Genomic DNA, 24,750 nt, shown 5'->3' on the forward strand with positions numbered 1-24,750 from the left:
AGGGAGCGAGAGAGAGAGAGAGAGAGAGAGAGAGAGAGAGAGAGAGAGAGAGAGAGAGAGAGAGAGAGAGAGAGAGAGAGAGAGAGAGAGAGAGAGAGAGAGAGAGAGAGAGAGAGAGAGAGAGAGAGAGAGAGAGAGAGAGAGAGAGAGAGAGAGAGAGAGAGAGAGAGAGAGAGAGAGAGAGAGAGAGAGAGAGAGAGAGAGAGAGAGAGAGAGAGAGAGAACAGCTCCAACTCACTGATTGACAGAGACAGGCTTCTAGGCCTAAACCAACAGCTGAGTCTAAGAATGGTGGCTGGGCGGGTGTGGATACAGTACACAGGTTATAGATATAAATAGAAGACACATGGAGGAGACCTAGTTATTTAGAATGTTACTGACATTTACAGTAGAGAGTTAAAGAAAACAAAATTAAATTGTGGAACTGTGGGCCAACCAATTCAACTGGGACAGTATTTGGGAGCTCTAGCGCTTACTATAATCAAATATCGTTGCACAACTTCACACTGCTCATAATGAGTTGAAAGATATTATAAACAAAGTGCGTACTCAGCATTAATGTAGTCTTTTTTTTGGATACCACAATAATCACATTAACACAGTAACACACAATCACATTAACAGTGGGGTACTTGCTGATTCACTCAATACATTCTGTAACCCCTAAAAACGTTGTAAAGGTAATGTGACACCTGCAACGGAGGGATTTTCCAAAGGCGAGAACATATGTCCCACTCTGTCGGTGTGGATGAAAGGGTGAATGGGTGGAGTGAGACGGGAGCTGAGGGGATGTGGGACAGAGGAATCTCTAACTTCAGCTCTAACAGTTGGACTTTACGGTTTACTGTATGAGCACAAGGACAACGAACACGCCATTGTGGATTAGCATATTTTTTAATGCTGCATGAGCAAGAGGTGGGCAGTTACCTCAGCAATAACAGGAAGAACAGTGGCAACACGTGGAAGTAAATCCAAAGTGGAAACCTAGTCAAGGTCAGACAAGGCAGGATTAAAATATTCTTCAACTGTGGAAAACTGCAAGATATTGAATAACAAATTAAGTGCAACATTTGTAGAAATGGGATGTACCAACTGTGTTGGATACAGGAGGTGAACAACTGGATTTGTGCACATTCAAATAAGTGAGCTTCTGAAAGTCAGAACACCTGCCACTTTAAGACATCTACACATGAAGAGTTGAATGTCAAAAACTTGCAGAAGATTGCATCTCGATTGAATTACCAAACCTTTGGATTGATTCAATGAAAAGTGATTTACACCAACTGAAGGTATTGCTTTTAGATTATAACATGCAGGATTGGTCAGTCCCACGGGCATAGTAAGCAATACAGAAACAACAACCTACAGGATCATTGGATACACACATGAACTATAGGGTATAGTTTTAAAGCCAGAGGAAGAGATAAAAGCTTCATTATTTTTTCGGTTGAGACTAGATTTAGTCAGTTGAGATGTTTCTCAATACCCTTCTGGTGGTCTTGACTGACCTGGCAGCCGGACTCATGGGAAGTGCCAATTTCCGCCGCCATTTTCACCTGTTCTTGTCAGGCCTGATTATGTTTGGACCTGCCCTGAGCATGTGGGTCTCCCAACACAGCATCTTTGCCAAAAGGACAAATTTTCTTTACAGGTGAGAACTAAGATGGGCCCAAATAACAATGCATGATTGCCTTATTGTTTGTTTCAAGGTCTTTTTCTAAAGTACAGCACCTTCAGAAAGTTTTCACACCACCTGACTTTTTACATATTTTGTTGTGTTACAGTCAGAATTTTGAGATTTTGTGACACTGGCCTACACACCAATACCCCATCAATTCAAAGTAGAATTATGTTTGTAGACATGTTTACAAATTGATTAGAATGGAAAGCTGAAATGTCTTGAGTCAATAAGTATTCAACCACTTTGTTATGGTAAGCCTAAATAAGTTCTGGAGTAAAAATGTGCTTAACAAGTCCCATAATAATTTGCATGGACTCACTCTGTGTGCAATAGTAGTGTTTAACATGATTTTTGAATGTCTACCTCATCTCTGGACCCCACACATACAATTATTTGTAAAGGTCCCTAAGTCGAGCAGTGAATTTCAAACACAGTTTCAACCACAAAGACCAAGGTGGTTTTCAAATGCCTCGCAAAAAAGGGCACCTATTGGTAGATGGTGAAGAAAAAAAAGCAAACATTGAATATCCCTTTGGGCATTGTGAAGTCATTAATTACACATTGGATGGTGTATCAATACACCCAGTCACTAAAAAGATACAGGCGCCTTCCTAACTCAGTTGCAGAAGAGGAAGGAAACTGTGCAGGGATTTCACCATGAGGCCAATGGTGACTTTAAAATAGTTAGTTAGTTTAATGGCTGTGAAAGGTGAAAACTGTTAATGGATCAACAACATTGTAGTTACTCCACAATTCTAACCTAAATGACAGAGTGAAAAGAAGGAAGCCTGTACATAATACAATATTCCAAAACATGCCTGCCAGTTAATTAAAACTATGTTCCAACCATCTTGTCATTTCTTTACCATTCAGAGCATTCCTGCGCTCAGGCTGGGGATGGACCTGCATCTTCGTCGGCTCCTTTGTCTTCCTCCTTTCCTTCTCAGTGCGCAGATCCCTCGTTCTCTCACTGCGACACCTGTCCAGGCTGGTGGTGGCAGGCGTGCTGTGGGTGGGGTTCCGAAAGCTTCTGGATGTCCTTGAGAACGCCACAGGGAGCTGCTACGAGCCCCTCAGCGTGGTAGATGGCCAGCCCACGGTGGACGGCCAGCCCTTCCTACTACTTCGGGAGGGGGCGAGCAAACAGTTGTGTGTGGGAAACGGCATGCTGTGGCGTGGCTATGAGGTCTCTGAGGACATCTTCTTGCTGTGTCTGTGCTGCCTGCTGGTGGCAGAGGAGACGGCCGTGTTCGGGCCCTACCTGACTCTGGGTGGGCCCTCGGGGGCCCCGCTGCGCCTGCTCTTCCTGTTCTGTGTCACTCTGCTAGGCCTCTGGATGTTCTTGCTTCTCTGCCTGCTGGCTTACTTCCCCGCATTCCCCACACAGATCTTAGGAGGGGCTCTGGGGTGTCTTAGTTGGAGGGGCCTGTATCAGGGCTGGTACCGCCTGGGCCCCAGCTGGTACTGTCCTGGACGACCAGGGGTGGGACTCTTCACTACGAAGGAAGGGGGGAAGCCTGAGTGAAAGAACGAGAGGAATGGTTATAGGCATAAACACACCTCATTAAACTTAGACACGAAGCTAATGAATGTGATGTCTTTTTCAGGAACGAATTAGGGGCTAATTAAACCCTGTACAGAATTTTAAGTCATTTTAACTGATGTCAACTATCATAAAGTTATTGTACTTGATAAGAAATATTTGTTTGTGAACTTGTCTACAAGCAGTTTTATGATAAATAAAATTCTTCATACAATTCGATGGCTGCCTTTCAGACCTCAGGTGCCATCATTTTGCAAATGTACATGCATATCAATATGGTATTAACTAGGCCTCGAACACATTGTTACAGTGCATCTGACCATACAGCATTCATTACATAATGCTGTATCGTTTTGATTATGCATCTTTGACAGTGCAGGACATGTACAGTTGAAGTTGGAAGTTTACATACACTTAGGTTGGAGTCATTAAAACTAGCTTTTCAACCACTCCACAAATTTTTGCTGACAAACTATAGTTTTGGCAAGTTGGTTAGGACATCTACTTTGTCTATGACACAAGTAATTTTTCCAACAATTGTTTACAGATTAATTCACTATATCACAATTCCAGTGGGTCAGAAGTTAACATACACTAAGTTGACTGTGCCTTTCTTTACACAGCTTGGAAAATTCCAGAAAATGATGTCATGGCTTTAGAAGCTTCTGATATACCAAATGACATAATGAGTCAATTGGAGGTGTACCTTTGGATGTATTTCAAGGCCTACCTTCCAACTCAGTGCCTCTTCGCTTGACATCATGGGAAAATCAAAAGAAATCAGCCAAGACCTCAGAAAGAAAATTGTAGACCTCCACAAGTCTGGTTCATCCTTGGGGGCAATGTCCAAACACCTGAAGGTACCACATTCATCTGTACAAACAATAGTACGCAAGTATAAACACCATATCGCTCAGGAAGGAGACGCGTTCTGTCTCCTAGAGATGAATGTATTTTGGTGCGAAAAGTGCAAATCAATATGAGAATAACAGCAAAGGACCTTGTGAAGATGCTGGAGAAAACAGGTACAAAAGTATCTATATCCACAGTCAAACGAGTCCTATATCAACATAACCTTTAAGGCTGCTCAGCAAGGAAGATGCCACTGCTCCAAAACCGGCATAAAAAAGCTAGACTACGGTTTGCAACTGCACATGGGGACAAAGATCGTACTTTTTGGAGAAATGTCCTTTGGTCTGATGAAACAAAAATAGAACTGTTTGGCCATAATGACCATCGTTATGTTTGGAGGAAAAAGGGGGAGGCTTGCAAGCTGATCCCAGCCGTTATAGCACGGGGGCGGCATCATGTTGTGGGGGTGCTTGGCTGCAGGAGGGACTGGTGGACTTCACAAAATAGATGGCATCATCAGGAAAATTATGTGGATATATTGAAGCAACATCTCAAGACAGTCAGGAAGTTAAAGCTTGGTCGCAAATGGGTCTTCCAAATGGACAATGACCCCAAGCATACCTCCAAAGTTGTGGCAAAATGGCTTAAGGACAACAAAGTCAAGGTATTGGAGTGGCCATCACAAAGCCCTGACCTCAATCCCATGGTAAATTTGTTGGAAGAACTGAAAAAGCGTGTGCGAGCAAGGAGGCCGACAAACCTGACTCCGTTACACCAGTTCTGTGAGGAGGAACGGGCCAAAATTCACCCAACTTATTGTGAAAAGCTACCCAAAATGTTTGACCCTATTTAAACAATTTAAAGGCAATGCTACCATATACTAATTGAGTGTATGTAAACTTCTGACCCACTGGGAATGTGATGAAAGAAATAAAATCTGAAATAAATCATTCTTTCTACTATTATTCTGACATTTCACATTCTTAAAATAAAGTGGTGATCCTAACTGACCTAAAACAGGGAATTATTATAAGGATTAAATGTTTGGATTTGTGAAAAACTTTAAATGTATTTGGCTAAGGTGTATGTAAACTTCCGACTTCAACTGTAGGTAAGAAGGAAAATTAATGAATTGTGATTTTATTCAAATCAGACCAAATGTGTTGAATGAAAATGTTAAACTTTGCATAAGCACCACTTTTCCGTGTCAAATTACAATTGGATAATACAGTCTACTACTGTACTTAAACAACTTCAACATCTTGTTTTTTTCCCCTCCAAGTCAGCTTTAATAATACAATTATTTCAAAAGCTACAGGCACAAAAAAAAAGCTGACATGAATTACAAGTCTAAGACAAATAGACAAGTTGTATAACATGAAAATGACAGGTAAATGCATTTAAAAGAAGAAAAAAGAGAAACCCACAGATTAAGCTAAAGTAAAGGTGAGATGCAAGCTTTTGAAATACAAGCTTAAATGTAAGTTTCTCATTTTTGAAAAATAGAGTTACACCAACATTTCTTTACATTTTCTTTCTGAAGACAAGATGGTACCCAAAACAGTGTGAAATAAAAAACAAAGTGTCTGGGAGATGACGAACATTGATTACTTGATATAATCAAATTAAAATGGAAGAATCAAGTTTCGGCAACAAAAAAAAGATCTAATAATAATAATAACAATCTAGAGAGACAGAAAAAAATAAGCAAAAGACGTGGACAATATATACAAATGGCCAACAATGTAGCTCAGGAACATAATGCGTCTCTACTGGTGAATATTTTTTTTAAACAACGCTGAAATTTTCTGTGTGACTGCTCTTTTGGATAAAATACACTTCATACTAAATTCATAGGACAAGTGGAAACAGATCAGGAAGTGGAAAAAGGAGGGATTTTTGAAGTGATGGTATCCAGTGGCTGCCAGTGACAGTTCATTAGTGAATCATAGAGCTCCTCACTCCCCTCCATGTATTCTTTGTTCAGTGCATCCACATCCAGGTGAGGATTGGGTTCTGGCAGGGAAGAGAGGAGAATGAGGAAGAGTAAATAAGTCAAGAAACCAAGGGTTTTGAATGCAACCGAGTCAGGCAATAATAACAATACATTTAAAAGGAAGAACAAGAAAGACCTTATATCTGAAACACATTGCATTTTCCTTTAGTGCATGTGAAAGTATAGTGAAGAGTTACCTTCTGCTGCCTCTTCTTCAGGCTCATCTGTGGACTCCTGTGTTTGCTAATGTGAAAAACAAGACAACACAAATGAATCATTGTGAACACCTGTTAGCATGAAAACCATTTTTAGACAGATTTCATTAGATTAAGGGACAGGTTATGGGAAATTATGAGGAAAGATCCCAGGAGCATGTAAGGAAGCCTTACCTCTGAGGAAGTCTGCATGTCTGTGGGCATGGGGGGCATGCCGATGGGAGGTGGGGGTCCCATCATCCCATGGGGGCCTGGAGGGGGGTACCCTCCGTAGGGACCGTACCCACCATAGTTGTAGCTGTTGTACTGGTCATAGCCCCACTGAGGGTAGTAATTCTGGTTGGGTTGTTGATAGTATGGCTGTTGGTAATTGTTGTGGTAGGAGTTGTGGTTCTGGTTGTTATAGCTGTTCATTTTATGGCTAAAAAGCAAGGAAACAGGAACAATTTATGTTAGGAGCAGTGGATGTCAAGTTAGGAGGACAATCACACACAGTATATCAACTTTCAACAAAGACAGACCAGCATGACACTAATTGACCCTAATACAGTATAATTTATACACTTATTTGGAAGATTAGAACCATACCTCTTGTTCACAGCTATGCTGATCCTGATTGGTTTCGTCCCCAGGCCTGAAGCATTCTGACACTCATCGATGGCTTTCTTCTGTTCGTTCTCATCTTCAAACTTGATGAAGCCATAACCTCTGCGAGATCAAGCAAAATGCTAAAACCCTGAGCACACATTCTGTCCGAACTCGCCGTATCATGCTAATCAAATGCGTAATTAATTCGAAAAACAAAAATGGTATGGTAGAACTGAAACTTGTTGTTTTACTTTTAATATGAAGTAGCATCACTTCAATTGTGAGTTGCTCTTGCTTACCCTACATGGGGAAAACAATAGTTTTAGCATAAATGTCAGAAACAAACTTTTCCAGTATTTTGGGGGAAATATACCAGTGGTAAACAGCGGTGAAGATACCCAACACAGTAGTATATATACACACACACACATCCAATGTAATAAGAATTGTTATTGAAACAATTGTCTATTGTTAAAACGCCATGAGCTTTTACAAGGAATTTAAAATGTAATGAAATGTCAGATTAATTCAAATTGTGTTCAAAAGCAGGTGATGCATAACTAGCCTCACCAAATAACATGAATGTATAAGTCTGTTCAGCACACATACCTGGAGTTACCATACTGATCAGAGACCACTTTGCCTCCTTTGCAGGAAGGGTACTTCTTCAAGAAGAACTGATGAAGCTGGTAGTCGTCCACCTCTGAAGACAGATCTCCCACAAAAACGGAGAATTCCGGGCTGAGGTTGCATAGAAGACAGACACAGAGAGGGGATTACGAAGGTGAACCAACACAAAACCATCTAGCGGTTTCTTTCGCACAATCTTTTTTTCTGGAGATAGAAAATATCACACAGAACAGTGTGATATACTGTGGGTTCCAACAACAGTTCCAACAACAGAATCATGCATCAAATGAGGAAGAAAGTAAAACAGCTTACCCAGCCTCTGGCCGTTTCCCGTAAGTTGCATAGTTTAACTTAAACTTTCTGGGCTATACAGGAAGAAAGAACAAGCAATCAAGCACCTTCAAAGACAAATGCGTGTAGTAAGGACATATATTGCTGGAAAATAAAGAGTATATTATTAGAGAAGAACATTTTATTTGGTTTACATACCTCCACCACCCAGAACAGGCTTTATTCCATTCGTCAGTTAGTTCCTAACAGAGTTTATTCACCAGCTTTAAACAAAGTCAACTTACAAACAGCCTCAACCACCTTCATCAGGAAGAAAACGGAGCTCAGTAACTTTGCAGTAATGTAAATCTGAGATACTGTATTCCGTTCCATCAACCTCAAATTAAGGTGGGGGCCAATGCTAGCGAAGCTCCGCTATCAACAACACATTTGAAACTAAAACTAGAGGGTGGTTGTCCGCTAATACATATTGAGTAAGTTGTTCAAATGAACTATGAATTTTAGAAATGTCAAGCTTATGATGAGTGCTCACCGGATTTGATCCAGGAACTAGCTTCCCATTCAGTTGGTGAACGCATCGGTCAACGCTGGTTTCGTCTGCCATTTCCACAAAGCAATAGCCCGCTGAACCACTGTAGAACAAGAGATTGTATTAGTGCCAACAGTGTGATACAACAACATTTTAGAAACGGGACAGAAACCCCCAATGTGGGGTAATAAATATTGCATTTTGAAATTACAGTATCAATTCACAGCTCTGTGGTAAGTAAACCAAGTACTTCCCTAAAATGACAACAGGAGGCTCTAGAACAACTGACATTTAAGGTTAGGATAGCCTGGCATTGTAGCTGATAGGGTTAAATTACTCAATGTATTTTAATTACTGACTGATTCTAATTTGGTAAAGTAGTTGCTTGATATATAGCCTACATAAAATAGTGTGGACTATTTAAAAACAAGGAAACACATGGCATTACTTGACTACATTACACAGAGGTATGATGAACGTACCCTGTTACTCTGTGGGTAATGATCTTAACACCATACGCCGTCTCACCCATAGTGCTGAAGGCTTGTTTGATGAAATTCTCATCCATGTATGGGTCCAGCTTTGAAAAAGATTGTGTAGAGTTATCTGTCTGTAAGATATACACTTTCAAATATCCCATTCATATCCATGAAATATAAAGCTGGCTACAGTACAAGCCAGGAAATAGAGAATAGTGAGAGAAGGCCTGGTTAGGTTAGGCATAATGTTAGCAGTGTGGTTAAAGTTAGGTTTAAAATGTATAATTATGACTTTGTGGCTGTGGTAACTAGTGACGACCAAACATTTGTTGAACGTAATTCAATTCGTCAGACACTTCCTTCACCATGGAGTGGAGTTTAGTCAGCTATGATAACTAGTGACAACCCAAATGTTTAAACAAATGTCTGCTTGGGCTCAGGAGTAGCTGTAAACACGTTTAGAAACTCTTGATATTATTAGGTCCTCTACTACTAGGCCCAGCCAGGGCAGCGAGCTAGCCTAACTGTCGGGATTCGGGAACATTACTTTTGAGAAGTTAACACATTTTAATTCGGTACCTAATACATCACTGGCTGTATCTCTTGTCCTGTTTTTAAATGAACGTCCACATAACCATACAGATTATACACTTCACATCACAACAATTGGGGAATTTAGCTAGCTGACGTTAGCAAGCTAGATAACGCTACTAGATAGCTAGTCCCCTGTAGCTAAAGTAGCTGGCTAAAACGTTTGCCTTCAGTCAGTTAGTAACAAGAGGATTAAAACAGAGCGGACGTACATCACCCATCCAAAGGCTTGTCATCCTGTTGAACATATTGATGGTTTATTTTCGGGGTGTATTCTACAAACACGAATATGTAGCTACTAGTTAAGTTTTATAAATTGATAGCTCTTCCTGCTGAAACTGGTGCTACTGAACTCAAAGATGGTGAAGACCACGCCTCCGGAAATTCGGTTAGCTAAATAAATGGACTAGCATGAATGGACACATATTGAATTCATTTCCGCATTAGATTATGTAGGCGACTTCAAAATGATTGACTTTATAGATCAGTGTTAACAAAACAATAAACCTCAGTGCCAGTGGTTTGGACCTTATTTTCGCTAGGGGGCGATGTGGATTATATCCGTCCTTCGAAGAAGTGTGACGATATTTTCTTTCGGCTTTGATTATTCAAGGAGGGCAACGGCTACCTTTTCCACCAATCATAGTAACGGCTGCTATTCTGCTTCCATGGTAACCTCCCAAATCTTTTGAACAAACCAATCACGACAGCGCATTTAGTAATTTAAAGAAAGTTCGTCATTGGTTGTTGAAATTTTAAACCTGAGCTGCGGCAGAAAGGAACACGTTTCAGTGAAGTTTGTGAGTTGATTTTCCCTTCCAGTAGTTCTAAAAGTACATTTTTATAATCAACGACGTGTGGAATTAATTTTATAGTAAGTAGCTCACGTTTGTTAACACCTACATTTAGGTTTTGTTGCATGGAATGTAAATCGTAAATGACGGAGAAAGCCAGCAAGTTTGCTGGCAAACGTTAGCCGTTCAATTATAGCGTCAGTGAATTAGTTTTCTACGGTTAGCTAACATGCACGTTTAGTTAACAAAATATACGCATTTGTTAGTGTAATTTTATAAACTACTTGGTTCTATTCTTGCAACGTTACCCTGTAGGAAGTCCGAAAGACAGATTCAGACATGGCTCAATTTGGATTCGACAACGACATTCACAGCATTCTGAAGCTGGATATGCCAATCACAAACGCGCCCATGGCGAGGTGGCAGAGAAAAGCCAGTTCGTCGATGTCGACCAGCTGTGCCAACACCAGCGCTCTATCACCTGGCAAATCCGGAAACCGATCTCTTAGTCTGTCCAAGACGCCCAGTAAAACACCAGGTGACTAGCTATTATTTTTGTTTTTCATGTTGAATCTTGCTTTACAGTACTTGATTATGTGTACGTAGATAGTCTCTTTCAACTGTCTAAGGGTGTGGCACTGTTAACAATCTGTTTCACCAAGGGTTCTATTACTAATCTGCCCTTCTCTCTTGCTCAGGTAAAAATGGAAAGACACAGTGCACACCTTCCAAGGCAGGTGGCGACCGTTTCATTCCCACTAGAAACAACAAACAGATGGATGTGGCAAGCTTCCTGCTCTCAAAGGAAAATGAACCCATGGACACAAACCCCTCAGCAGCAACATCAGTGAGTCTTTTCTCTAACATTTCCAATCACATTTGTTGTTGGTATGTTGTATTGTAGCTAAACACAGGCAAATTTGTCATTGTAGGAGAACCAGAAAGCATGGTCTGTTACACTCAATGGATATGACATTGAGGAGGCAAAGATCTTGCATCTGGGAGGAAAACCCTTGAATGCTCCAGAAGGTAGGCCTTCTGTTGGGAATGATTGTGACTTGATGTCAGTTGCTTGCTATCAGAATCTAGTGTTGAATTCTCTTTTCTTTGCAGGTTACCAGAACAACCTAAAAGTTCTCTACAGTCAGATTCCTACCCCAGTTTCCACCAAAAAGAACCGATACATACCATCAGTGCCTGACAGAATCTTAGACGCTCCTGAACTCCGAAATGATTTCTGTGAGTCCTGCCAATACTGTACTACAAATGTCTGAGGAGCAGGTACCGATTGACTTAATCTAGGGCTGTGTGTCATAGATGCTCCTGAACTTCAAAATGACAACTGTCTCCTTACACAGTAAATGTCCAGTAACCTACTTGGGAAGTAATCCTAGCTGTGGGTGTAACATGCGCCTGCCGTAATGCATAAATCCAGTGTTTTACATTTTAGTAATTTGGCAGCTGCTCTTATCCGTGGAGGGTGTGTGGGATTACTTCAGATACTCTTTGAGGAGGTAGAGTTTTGGTTGTTTTTGGAAGATGGACAGGGAAGCTGCTGTCCTAGCTTGAGGTGGAAGCTGTGCCGCTTCCGGTGAGAAGTTCGTATTCTACAATGTTGTAGAGCATGAACTTGCAGGAGCGGGTCACTGCTTTGATGTTGGCAGAGAACGAGTGTTGTCCAGGGTCCGGCCAGGGTTTTTTGCATTCTGGAGGTGTCAACTGTGATGGTGAGGTAGGCCTTTCCCTGGAGGAAGAGTAGCTTCGTCCTGGCGAGGTTAAGCTTGAGGTGGTTGGCTGACATCCAAGCTGAGTTATCTGCCAGGCTGATATGACGGAGCTGAGTGACTTGGTGTATAGAGAGAAGAGGTCCAAGATTTCAATGGGAGATGGAGTGACTAACGGGCCACATCAAGTTGATCTTGTCCTTTTGTCTTCAGACTCATCTAAATTCACTCAGGGTGGAGATGCGCATTCTTTTTCTTTGTTAAAAAGCTCCATTTACCTCTGTCTGTTCCCACAGATCTGAACCTACTAGACTGGAGCAGCCGGAACCTTCTAGCAGTTGCCCTTCACAGCAATCTTTATCTGTGGGACGCCACCCAGGGTGACATCGTCCTACTGATGAAGATGGAGCAGGTGGAGGACTACATCTGCTCTGTGTCATGGATCAAGGAGGGCAACTTCCTTGCCCTTGGTACCAGTGACTGCAAAGTTCAGGTGAACTGTCTGCCGTGAACCTACCCAGCGCACATCTAACTGAATTGGGCCTCCAATGCAATTTTGTGGTGTTAAAGAATGATTTAATGCCTTTTTTTCCCTTTTTTGTATACATATCACCTGAATTTGTCGTTGTCCCTAGTTGTGGGATGTGGAGAACCAGAAGCGTCTACGCAGCATGTCTGGCCACACTGCCAGAGTTGGCAGTCTGAGTTGGAACAATCACATTCTTTCCAGGTAAAGTTTCATGTCTGTGGGGGGGGGTACGTACGACTGTATGAATAGTCAGTCCCACTTAATGCTTTTGCCGTGATTTTGCTGTCCCGGACAATGTCCATGTTGTGGGCAAATTCTTAGGTCGTAAATGATCGTGGTACGTCTTGGCTCGTTCAGTGTGACATGGATCTGTCGCTTAGAGTACTGCTACATGCGGTCGTAGACCCCTTGAAGAAGTTATACAGTGTCCAATTTTTTGGGTGCTTTATCGCGCAGTGTGGCTGGTACGAGCCGATCCCAGCGACTGACAACTAGGAACACTGCCGGTACAGAGTATGCACAGAATATGATTATTGTGAATAGTCAGATTAATTTAATAGTTCTATTTAATGTTTAGGCTACATACTGTGTCAAAACAATTTCCTGAATAGTCTTATTTACGTGACGCATCTGAAATCAGCCTACCTGATGGGATTATAATAAATGCACAATCGCCAATCAAAATAATGTTCTACCACAGCAACCATGCTATTTTGAGGAAGCCTATTTGATTTAGAGGTTATTTGAAAACGTTCTACAATGCCTACTTTCAGTTTTTTAAATTCAATATACTTGCGCATAAGCATAGTGGGGCTGGTGCTGGAACATGCTCAGATCAAATACACCACTGCAGTTGACGAAGCCTCGCAAGACTATCACAGAATGTGACGCCAGAACTGAAGCGAATTGTACATCTGGACGGGATGATAAAGATTTTAATTTGGTAACATCAGTGTGGCGTGACAAAATGTAAAAGATGGAATCCCATGTACAGTCTGCCACAGCCTTAAGTCAGTCCATCCTGGATCTATTTTTTTGGTTATGCTTGTGTCCAGAATGTTTTGATTTGGTGTTTTTATTAACCATCTTGTGATTTACCTTTTCCAGTGGCTCCAGATCTGGTCACATCCACCACCATGATGTAAGGGTAGCAGACCACCACATCTTCACCCTGTCCGGACACTCTCAGGAGGTGTGTGGGCTGGAGTGGTCCCCTGATGGAAGATACCTGGCCAGCGGCGGCAACGACAACCTTGTGTACGTGTGGCCAGGTGTGCAGGAGGGCAGCGGCCAAGGCAGTAATGCTGTCCACAGCTTCAATGAGCACCAAGGTGCAGTCAAGGTAAGCAAAAAAAAAAAGAAATAAATGTAATTATTGGTGCAACGTGCTAAATAAACTACCATGTTTGAAGGATGGAGTTGGGATTGAATAAAAGGCCACAATTTGATGCACATTAAAGTCCACTCACTGTAAAGAGAAATGCCCAACCACAATGATTGTTTCTTACTAAAATTCCTTAGGCTTTGGCCTGGTGCCCATGGCAACCTAACATTCTTGCGTCTGGAGGGGGCACCAGTGACCGTCACATCCGCATCTGGAACGTCACCAGTGGCTCTTGCATCAGTGCCCTGGACACTCAGTCTCAGGTAACTGCACCCATCTTGATCCCTAGTGGGATTGTCTGTTCTGAAGTCTCATTCAATTTTGTGCTAGATGATATTCCACCTCCAAGGACCTGCTGCTCAGTCATAGCGACATGAATATTTGCATACCAGTCACTTAAAAAAAAAAAACTTTACTTTGCATAACTGCAATACCTTTACGATCAGACATTGACTGGTGGTCAAATCTGCCTTGCAGGTGTCCTCTTTGAAGTTTGCGCCAAACTACAAGGAATTGGTCTCCGGCCACGGATATGCCCACGACAACGTAGTCATCTGGAAGTATCCCTCCTTGACTAAAGTGGCAGAGCTCAATGGTGAGTGTCTGGCCTGAAATGATGACTCTTGTAATAACTTTACACAGAGCTGTTAAGTTTGTCATTGATGGATCAGTTGACAAGGATAATTTTTTTGCCTAAAACTGCAAAAGCATCAAAGAGCCTGACGATAATGTCCCTCACCCCAGCTTTCTTAACTGGGTAAATATGAGCCTAATTTAAACTAAACTGTAGATTTAATTTGCTTAATGTCAATGCTGAGGGATTGGGAGGTGTACATGCCCAAAATGCATCTCAATGATGCATGTTTAAAGATGTGCTATGTTGAAATTGCTCTGCCTTTTCTTGGTTCCTAAAATTCTATTAGTTTGCTTAATTTCAGTTTGTGACAAAATAAGTAGCTATAGTGTAAAGAATCATCTAAACTGCTGTGAAGTCTTTTCCATAACCAAAAGGTATATAATTTTTCAGCTTTATGAAGCTGGTGTACAAAATTGAAAGTAAAATAGCACATGTTTCCAACTGTAGCCATTCTGGGGTCAAAGTTCAAAACTGAAATCTAAAACTCCCCCTCCCCCCAAAGGTCATGAGGGCAGGGTCTTGAACATTACCATGAGTCCAGATTGCTCGACTATGGCCACTGTAGCCGGTGATGAAACTGTCCGCCTCTGGAAGAGCTTTGAGCTGGATCCAGTCAAGAAGAAGGCCAAAGAGAGGATGGTGAAGTCCAGCAGCAGCAGCATCCACCAATCTATCCGATAATTAACCTTTTTGTATTGTGTGTTCAAGTTAGTTATTGATCAACTCCTAATTCTTTACTAATGTACAAAATGTTTATTCACTGTAAAATAATAAAGATTGCCACTTTTAAATTTTCTTTGTTTGAATATTTTGCAGCCTTGCCACTCGATAACAAATCTGATTTTCCAGTTAAGAAAATCTTCAAGTATTATAACCTGGGTAGCGTGTAGTGAAATACTGTTCAGGCCCTCATTCAATGTGAAACAGATTATCTTTGCTGAAACCGTATTAGCTTCTGCTTTTGAGTCATTTTTCCGTGGTTAACATTATTTTGAAGTACACCTGAGTTTATTGGTGATGCGCTAGTTGAATGTGGTCTTATTCATAAATGGCTCTTTAACCAAGAATGGTGTTTTCTGAAATGCATAACTAGGGCTTGATTATTGATATGTCCAGATGGGATGGGTTCTAGGTCATGTTCAGAACACTTCTAGGCATTGTGATAACAGCTCAGGTCAACAATCCTCTGAAACTAGCAGTGTGACCACAGTAAAGACTACCTGGAAAACCAATGGGTGCTTTCCAGTAAGACATTCTGCACAATACAAGATTGTTGATCGGTAGGTTTCTGAGAAGCACTTCTGCAGGATTTAAGATATTCTAAAATGGTGTCCCAACTAACCTTTGTCTCTAGCTAACTGTTCTAAACCTGGCCAGAGGCCAGGATGGTGTTCTAAGCTTGTTGGATGAGTGCCTAAAATGAGGCATGTGTGACTAATATTCAGTACGCTTTGGTTTGATCTGCTCCTTTATGAAAGCCAAAAATGCAACACCCTTGACCCTGATGGTGAGAAAAAGATTGCAATGCCTGGGATGTGCAGACTACCACCAGAACACTGAAAAGATGCATGGAGAACAATAGAAAAAGTGGCCTTATCAAGAATGCTGCTGCAGACCAGATACAGGGCTCTAGCGCCACAATGAGAGGGTGCAGGCTGCCAACTCAGTGGAGTGCCACCAGCAGTCAGTGTAGTCAGCTCAGCTATCCCAATTGAGACTGTTCCTCCATCTAGGTTGGTCTAAACATGGCGGTGTTCGAAGACATCCATTCCTGTCATTGAAAGAGATTGTGACATTCAAAATGGGGCTACTTAATGTTAGATCCCTCAGTTCCTAGACAGTTATGGTCAATTAACTGATCATAATCTTGTGATTGACCTGACTGAAACATGGCTTAAGCCTGATGAATTTACTGTGTTAAATGAGGCCTCTCCTGGTTACACTAGTGACCATATCCCCGCGCATCCAGCAAAGGTGGAGGTGTTGCTAACATTTACGATAGCAAATTTCAATTTACAAAAAAAAGATTGCATTCTCATCTTTCGAGCTTCTAGTCAAATCAAATTTTATTTGTCACATACACATGGTTAGCAGATGTTAATGCGAGTGTAGCGAAATGCTTGTGCTTCTAGTTCCGACAATGCAGTAATAACCAACAAGTAATCTAGCTAACAATTCCAAAACTACTACCTTATAGACAAGTGTAAGGGGATAAAGAATATGTACATAAAGATCTATGAATGAGTGATGGTACAGAGCGGCATAGGCAAGATACAGTAGATGGTATTGAGTACAGTATATACATATGAGTATGTAAACAAAGTGGCATAGTTAAAGTGGCTAGTGATACATGTATTACATAAAGATGCAGTAGATGATATACAGTACAGTATATACATATATGAGATGAATAATGTAGGGTATGTAAACATATTAGGTAGCATTGTTTAAAGTGGCCAGTGATATATTTTACATAATTTCCCATCAATTCCCATTATTAAAGTGGCTGGAGTTGAGTCAGTGTGTTGGCAGCAGCCACTCAATATTAGTGGTGGCTGTTTAACAGTCTGATGGCCTTGAGATAGAAGCTGTTTTTCAGTCTCTCGGTCCCAGATTTGATGCACCTGTACTGACCTCGCCTTCTGGATGATAGCGGGGTGAACAGGCAGTGGCTCGGGTAGTTGTCCTTGATAATCTTTATGGCCTTCCTGTGACATCGGGTGGTGTAGGTGTCCTGGAGGGCAGGTAGTTTGCCCCCGGTGATGCGTTGTGCAAACCTCACGGTTGTGGGCGGAGCAGTTGCCGTACCAGGCGGTGATACAGCCCGACAGGATGCTCTCGATTGTGCATCTGTAGAAGTTTGTGAGTGCTTTTGGTGACAAGCCAAATTTCTTCAGCCTTCTGAGGTTAAAGAGGCGCTGCTGCGCCTTCTTCACGATGCTGTCTGTGTGGGTGGACCAATTCAGTTTGTCTGTGATGTGTACGCCGAGGAACTTAAAACTTACTACCCTCTCCACTACTGTTCCATCGATGTGGATAGGGGGGTGTTCCCTCTGCTGTTTCCTGAAGTCCACAATCATCTCCTTAGTTTTGTTGACGTTGAGTGTGAGGTTATTTTCCTATTCATGAAATCTATGCAGCCTACTCAATCACTTTTTAAAGCTACTGTTTACAGGCCTCCTGGGCCGTATACAGCGTTTGTCACTGAAATCCTATCGGACCTTGTAGTCATAGCAGATAATATTCAAATTTTTGGTGGCTTTAATATTCACATGGAAAAGTCCACAGACCCACTCCAAAAGGCTTTCGGAGCCATCATCGACTCAGTGGGTTTTGTCCAACATGTCTCCGGACCTACTCACTGCCACAGTCATACTCTGGACCTAGTTTTGTCCCGTGGAATAAATAAATATTGTGGATCTTAATATTTTTCCTCAATCATGGACTATCCGACCATCATATTATTATGTTTGCAATCGCAACAAATAATCTGCTCAGACCCCAACCAAGGATCATCAAAAGCTGTGCTATAAATTCTCGGACAACCCAAAGATTCCTAGATGCCCTTCCAGACTCCCTCCACATACCCAAGGACGTCAGACTACAAAAATCGGTTAACCACCTAACTGAGGAACTAAATGTAATCTTGCGTAATACCCTAGATGCAGTCACACCCATAAAAACAAAAAACATTTGTCATAAGAAACTAGCTCCCTGGTATACAGAAAATACCAGAGCCCTGAAGCAATCTTCCAGGAATATGGAACAGAAATGGCGCTACACCACTGCTCGATCATCCTATTTTTCCAACTTAATTGAGGAGAATAAGAACAATCCAACATTTATTTTTGATACTGTCGCAAAGCTAAATAAAAAGGAGCATTCCCCAAGAGAGGATGGCTTTCAATTCAGCAGTGATAAATTCATCAACTTCTTTGACGAAAAGATCATGATCATAAGAAAGCAAATTACAGACTCCTTTTTAAATCTGCGTATTTCTCTGAAGATCAGTTGTCCTGAGTCTGCACAACACTGCCAGCACCTAGGGTCAAGGGAGACACTCAAGTTTTTTAATACTATATCTCTTGGCACTGATGAAAATAGTCATGGCCTCTAAACCTTCAAGCTGCATACTGGACCTTATTCCAACTAAACTACTGAAAGAGCTGCTTCCTGTGCTTGGCCCCCTTGAACATAATAAACAGCTCCCCATCCACCGGATGTGTACCAAACTCACTAAAAGTGGCAGTAATAACGCCTCTCTTGAAAAAGCCAAACCTTGACAGCAACTCACAGCTTTCCTGAAGACAATGTATACGAAACGGTCTGGTTTTATTTTTTATTTGAACCCCTTTTTCTCCCCAATTTTGTGGTATCCAATTGTTGTAGTAGCTACCATCTTGTCTCATCGCTACAACTCCCGTACGGGCTCGGGAGAGACAAAGGTTGAAAGTCATGCGTCCTCCGATACACAACCCAACCAAGCCGCACTGCTTCTTAACACAGCGCGCATCCAACCCGGAAGCCAGCCGCACCAATGTGTCGGAGGAAACATCGCGCACTGCGCCCGGCCTGCCACAGGAGTGCGTGATGAGACAAGGACATCCCTACCGACCAAGCCCTCCCTAACCCGGACGACGCTAGGCCAATCCTGCGTCGCTCCACGGACCTCCCGGTCGCGGCCGGTTACGACAGAGCCTGGGCGCGAACCCAGAGTCTCTGATGGCACAGCTGGTGCTGCAGTACAGCACCCTTAACCACTGCACCACCCGGGAGGCCCTTCAGTCTGGTTTTAGACCCCATCATAACACTGAGACTGCACTCGTGAAGGTGGTAAATTACCTTCTAATGGCATCAGACCAAGGCTCTGCATCTGTCCTCATGCTCCTAGACCTTAGTGCTGCTTTGATACTGTCGATCACCACATTCTTTTGGAGAGATTGGAAACCCAAATTGGTCTACATGGGCAAGTTCTGGCCTGGTTTAGATCTTATCTGTCGGAAAGCTATCAGTTTGTCTCTGTGGATTGTTTGTCCTCAACTGTAAATTTCGGTGTTCCTCTTGGCTCCGTTTTAGGACCACTATTGTTTTAACTATATATTTTACCTCTTGGTGTTGTGATTCGGAACCATAGTGTTAACTTTCACTGCTATGCGGATGATACACAGCTGTACATTTCGATGAAACATGATGAAGCTCCAAATTTGCTGACCCTGGAAGCCTGTGTTTCAGACATAAGAAGTGGATGGTGGCAATTTAAAAAACTTTATACTCAGACAAAATAGAGATGCTAGTTCTAGGTCCCAAAAAACAAACAGATCTTCTGTTGGTACTGACAATTAATCTTGATAGTTGTACAGTCGTCTCAAATAAATCTGCGAAGGCCCTTGGCGTTACAGATTTTTTCCATCTACGTAACATTGCAAAAATCAGAAACTTCCTGTCCAAAAATGATGCAGAAAAATGTAACCATGCTTTTGTCACTTCTAGATTATACTACTGCAATGCTCTAGTTTCTGGCTGCCTGAATAAAGCACTAAATTAACTTCAGTTAGTGCTGAACACGGCTGCTCTTGAATCTTGACTAGAACCAAAAAAAATGTATCATATTACTTCAGTGCTAGCCTCTACACTGGCTTCCTGTTAAGGCAAGGGCTGATTTCAAGGTTTTACTGCTAACCTACAAAGCATTACACGGGCTTGCTCCTACCTATCTTTTCGATTTGGTCCTGCTGTATATCTACCATACGCTACTGTCACAAAACACAGGCCTCCTTATTGTCCCTAGAATTTCTAAGGAAACAGCTAGAGGAAAGGCTTTCTCCTATAGAGCTCAATTTTTATGCAATGGTCTGCCTACCTAAGTGAGAGATGCAGACTCGGTCTCGACATTTGTCTTTATTGAAAACTCATCTCTTCAGTAGGTCCTATGATTGAGTGTAGTCTGGCCCAGGGGTGTGAAGGTGAACGGAAAGGCACTGGAGCAATGAACCGCCCTTGCTGTCTCTGCCTGGCCGGTTCCCCTCTCTTCACTGGGATTCTCTGCCTCTAATTCTATTACCGGGGCTGAGTCACTGGCTTACTGGTGCTCTTCCATGCCGCCCCTAGGAGGGGTGCTTCACTTGAGTGGGTTGAGTCACTGATAGGATCTTTCTGTCCGGGTTGGCGCCCCCCTCAGGTTGTGCCGTGGGGGAGATCTTCATGGGCTATACTCGGCCTTGTCTCAGGCTAGTAAGTTGGTTTGAATATATCCCTCTAGTGGTGTGGGGGCTGTGCTTTGTCAAAGTGGGTGGCGTTATATCCTTCCTGGTTGGCCCTGTCTGGGGGTATCGTCGCGCAGGGCCACAGTGTGTCAGCCTCCAGTATTTATGCAATAGTTTGTGTCGGGGGGGGGGGGGCTAGGATCAGTTCGTTATATCTGGAGTATTTCTCCTGTGTTATCCTGTGTGAATTTAAGTATTCTCCCTCTAACTCTCTTTTCTCTCGGAGGACCTGAGCCCTAGGACCATGCCTCAGGACTACCTGGCCTGATGACTCCTTGCTGTCCCCAGTCCACCTGCTGCTGCTCCAGTTTCAACTGTTCTGCCTGTGGCTATGGAACCCTGACCTGTTCACCAGATGTGCTACCTTGTCCCGGACCTGCTGTATTCGACTCTCTCTCTACCGCACCTGCTGTCTCTCTAACTCTGAATGATCGGCTATGAAAAGCCAACTGACATTTACTCCTGAGGTGCTGACCAGGTGCACCCTCAACAACTACTGTGATTATCATTTTACCCTGCTGGTAATCTATGAACATTTGAACATCTTGGCCATGTACTGTTATAAATCGCCACCCAGCCAAGCCAGAAGAGGACTGGCCATCACTCATAGCCTGGTTCCTCTCTAGGTTTCTTCCTAGGTTCCTGCCTTTCTAGGGAGTTTTTCCTAGCCACCAATGAATGGAGAAACGTATATCGCCCCACCCAGCAGACTGTCGAAAAATCTTGTTCACGTTGTGTCACGCAATCCCTTCTAAAAGTCAGTGTTTGAGTCGAGAAACCTGCTGTTTGGGGTTTTAGGCTGGGTTTCTGTACAGCACTTTGTGACATCGGCTGATGTATTTGATTGTGGATGCCTTATGTGCCTCCCGGTAAGTATGTTTAATGACTCAGCCTTACTTAAAATGTGTTTTATTTCAAAAAAAGTTAAATATAAACAGCACCAAAAAACAAAACCATGATGGACATCAATACAAATCCCATCTCTTTGAAATAGACCTGGGTCAGCCATTTACAAGCATGTTCCAGTCCTTTCAGTGGAAACTACAATATTTTCAAGCAACACAGGAGTCATGCCAGCCAAACAAGAAGTTAAAGTCCAAGGGTGGGCTTTCATTGGTCATTTCAAAACTGGGTTGGAGGTGAATAATAGTGAGGATGAACACCTCTTCATACAGTGTGATCTACAGTTAGTAGTTCCCTCCAACCACTCAATTTAACAGTGTGTCAAGTAGGGACCAACTGGTAAATCCATTACGCCATTCATATCCCAAAAGCAGTGTAAATAAATATAAAAAATATACATTTGAGGAAAGTGATCAGTAGCTAACATGTGAAAGAGTAGCATTGTTTTGGAATCTTTGGCATTTTGGAGGCTCACTCAGACAGTTATGTTTCCCCGTCCAAAATGACAAAGCTAGACTTCCTTCACTTTGCCTAGTTGGTTATGGCCGTTGACACGGTGCGCTGTTGTCCCATTGCCATTCTCCACTTGTTTGCCGTTGGGCACCACGGAAATGTTGCCAATGGTAATGCCGTTGGTATGACCATTAGTAACGCCATTCTGCTTGAGCTTTGCCTCCTTGGTTGCTGTAGGCAGCCGTTTACCCTTTATGTAGGCCTGAATCCAGAAGTTGGAGAAAAGTACGAAGAAGAAGGTTCCGTACATCCAGATGAGGTGAATGAACATGGGCACCTGAAAGTCACACTTCTCCATGAAGTAGTATTGAGAGATGTGAAGTGAGATCAGCACAAACTGGATCTGAAGAAGGAAGAAATAAGGGAGAACATATGAATGATGTTTGTAGATGGCGCGCGAGTCACCAATTCACAACAGTAACATTGGCAGCTATTCACAAATCAATGCTTCCGTTTAACAGTTTCTTCCAATTGTACATCATTAAGAAAGAACACCCACAAGCTGGATTGCGGTCATGTACTTCTTCCACCAGAGGTATTTCTGGAAGCGAGGTCCTGCAGCGGACAGGCCATAGTAGGTGTACATGATGACGTGGACACATGCGTTGACCATGGCATGGAACGAGCTCATTCCCCCTGCTGGAGATTCACAATGACAGGCACATTATTATAATTATTTTTTTTTTTTTAAATGTACCCGTTATTTAACTAGGCAAGTCAGTTAAGAACAAATTCTTATTTACAATGACGGCCTACACTGGCCAAACCCGGACGACGCTGGGCCAATTGTGCGCCGCCCTAACGGGACTCCCAATCATGGCCAGTTGTTATACCGCCTGGATTCAAACCAGGGTGTCTGTAGTGACGCCTCTAAGCACTGAGATGCAGTGCATTAGACCACTGCGCCACCCGAGAGCCCCATTCAGAGATTCTGAATAGTCACAGGGGCATAACAAAATACATGTTGTTCCTAAATAATTTTGTTAAACTCCTTATTCCCTGGTAAAACGTTCCTTTTGTGGTTATGAGGTTTATTGAACAACAACACACACACACCCCCCCCCCCCCCACAGTTAACTACTCTAAAGTTAAACAGGTTATATGTGCGACTGTAAGCACACTGCATGGGGATGATGTCATTATGAGGTCAAGATTACCAGGAGCGATGGTCATACCCCACCACCACGTGAAGGGCATGAAGGAGTGATGGAAGACATGAAGAAATGTAATCTGGCTGTGTTTCTTACGCAGCACAAAGAATAACTGCAAAGCAGACAAGAGTTTAAATTACTCTAAAGCAAACAAATTCTAAAATCTCCATGTGTGTCAGAAAGACGAAGTCAGAAGTTGATTTATGCTAACGTCAAAGCACAGTTCATGCTAATATTTTTTTATTAGAAAAAAAAAACATTCTTACTGTGTCCAGAAGCTCGATGAATTTAGAGAAGTAAAACCACCAAGCCACTCGAACCATCTGACAAAAAGGAGAGAAAAGTACAGAGAATAAATAGATGGCATCAAATAATATAATTTGACCTATAAAATATAAAACATTTTCATTGAATGAAAACATGGATGGCATCTCATGAGATAGAAAGCAGATTCTCTTATAAATAAAGCTTACCCTTAGAGCCTGTGGGCTGCTTGAGTAGTCACAAAGGTCACATCTCCAGGTAAAGGTGGTGCCCCATCCTGACATCAGGAACTGCAATGGCAAAGCACAGAACTGGCTGTCATATCATACATTCATAAAAGCTGTTAAAAAATTAAATAAAAAACGCACCTAGAGTACAGTCTGTCTTCACAACAAGGTTCTTTGAAGAGCTTAAATTCTGCTGAACGACTAACTGCTTTGCTCACCTCATAGACAAGGAAGGCGTTCAGGAACACCATGCTGAAGTTATAGACGATCATGGCTGATTTGAGGTGATAGGGCTTGCGGTGTACCATCAGGCGAGGCCCTGCATACAGCGAGAAGAATACATAGCCCAACAGGATGCTGGTCATCTGGAAGGGGGTCCGCATCAACGGGTAGGGCAACAACCGGTGGTCTGAGGATAAGCAATTTATCAAAGACAACAATACAGGTTACACACACAGCATGGTACAACATGTTCATCATCTACAAACTGCAATTCAAATGTATTTCATTCATTTCCAAATTGTAATAATAAAAATATCAATTTTAGAGAAAGCACTCACCCGTTCTCTGCAATAAATACTCATACAACGACATAATATTGGATCCCAGTTCTAGCAGCATTTTGATGGCCTCTTTCCTTCTTTATTCAGTTGATCAAAAAACCCTGAAAAAAAAGACAAAAATACAATTTGGTTGAAAAGACAGTGGGTGGTGATAATGGCAGCTAATGCTTTTATGCCTACATGGAAAGCAGTGGTGTGTCCTTAGGCTTATAGTACACAGAGACATAAGGTGATGAACATAGGAGCCTAGTGTCACACTACCTCCCCTACTAAACAAACAGAGACAGCTGCACAGGCCCATCATATATCTGAACCGGAGGCTCTGCTTTGATGACTGACTATCTATCTGATAGACAAACAAAACAAACATAATTCACAACTGTAAAAATCGCCACAAAGGGCA

The 24,750-nt window shown here is 42.3% G+C and overlaps 4 protein-coding genes across 7 annotated transcripts in view; 2 read left to right on the forward strand and 2 right to left on the reverse strand.

The window, feature by feature from the left end:
- The first annotated feature begins 733 nt into the window (after window positions 1-733).
- Window positions 734-3,443, forward strand: LOC139376119 (fat storage inducing transmembrane protein 1, like). The gene is made up of 2 exons (XM_071118322.1): window positions 734-1,651; window positions 2,555-3,443. Exons 1-2 carry the CDS (start codon window positions 1,473-1,475, stop codon window positions 3,204-3,206), a joined length of 831 nt encoding a protein of 276 aa, XP_070974423.1. The 5' UTR covers window positions 734-1,472; the 3' UTR covers window positions 3,207-3,443.
- A 1,754-nt stretch (window positions 3,444-5,197) lies between these two features.
- LOC139376118 (tRNA selenocysteine 1-associated protein 1-like) lies at window positions 5,198-9,835 on the reverse strand. Its single transcript, XM_071118321.1, has 9 exons — window positions 9,608-9,835; window positions 8,808-8,905; window positions 8,329-8,428; window positions 7,818-7,870; window positions 7,485-7,616; window positions 6,876-6,995; window positions 6,462-6,708; window positions 6,270-6,315; window positions 5,198-6,092 (listed from the first exon to the last, which is right to left on the reverse strand). The coding sequence occupies exons 1-9, from the start codon at window positions 9,641-9,643 to the stop codon at window positions 5,950-5,952; spliced, it is 975 nt and encodes a 324-aa protein (XP_070974422.1). The 5' UTR covers window positions 9,644-9,835; the 3' UTR covers window positions 5,198-5,949.
- Window positions 9,836-9,943: 108 nt separating this feature from the next.
- LOC139376117 (cell division cycle protein 20 homolog) lies at window positions 9,944-15,254 on the forward strand. Of its 2 annotated transcripts, none has more exons than XM_071118320.1 (11): window positions 9,944-10,195; window positions 10,505-10,727; window positions 10,888-11,036; window positions 11,122-11,218; window positions 11,303-11,428; window positions 12,210-12,406; window positions 12,549-12,643; window positions 13,550-13,784; window positions 13,964-14,089; window positions 14,304-14,421; window positions 14,966-15,254. In XM_071118320.1, exons 2-11 carry the CDS (start codon window positions 10,529-10,531, stop codon window positions 15,142-15,144), a joined length of 1,521 nt encoding a protein of 506 aa, XP_070974421.1. In that variant the 5' UTR covers window positions 9,944-10,195; window positions 10,505-10,528; the 3' UTR covers window positions 15,145-15,254. The 2 variants fall into 2 exon arrangements, with proteins under 2 accessions (XP_070974421.1, XP_070974420.1); XM_071118319.1 differs by having other exon boundaries at window positions 10,159-10,269.
- A 6,365-nt stretch (window positions 15,255-21,619) lies between these two features.
- LOC139377355 (very long chain fatty acid elongase 1-like) overlaps window positions 21,620-24,750 on the reverse strand; it is a 31,744-nt gene continuing 28,613 nt past the window's right edge. Inside the window, exons 2-8 of one of the 3 annotated variants that reach the window (XM_071120379.1) lie at window positions 24,345-24,448; window positions 24,003-24,193; window positions 23,767-23,847; window positions 23,560-23,616; window positions 23,300-23,405; window positions 22,642-22,781; window positions 21,620-22,485 (exon numbers count right to left, since the gene is read on the reverse strand). In XM_071120379.1, the coding sequence (XP_070976480.1) occupies window positions 22,141-22,485; window positions 22,642-22,781; window positions 23,300-23,405; window positions 23,560-23,616; window positions 23,767-23,847; window positions 24,003-24,193; window positions 24,345-24,405 (981 nt within the window). In that variant the 5' untranslated portion in view covers window positions 24,406-24,448 and the 3' untranslated portion in view covers window positions 21,620-22,140. The remainder of the gene's footprint in view (window positions 22,486-22,641; window positions 22,782-23,299; window positions 23,406-23,559; window positions 23,617-23,766; window positions 23,848-24,002; window positions 24,194-24,344; window positions 24,449-24,750) is intronic. The other 2 variants (XM_071120378.1, XM_071120380.1) reach the window with 2 other exon arrangements.

The sequence above is a fragment of the Oncorhynchus clarkii genome, chromosome 20, assembly GCF_045791955.1.
Source record: "Oncorhynchus clarkii lewisi isolate Uvic-CL-2024 chromosome 20, UVic_Ocla_1.0, whole genome shotgun sequence".
NCBI lineage: Eukaryota > Metazoa > Chordata > Actinopteri > Salmoniformes > Salmonidae > Oncorhynchus > Oncorhynchus clarkii.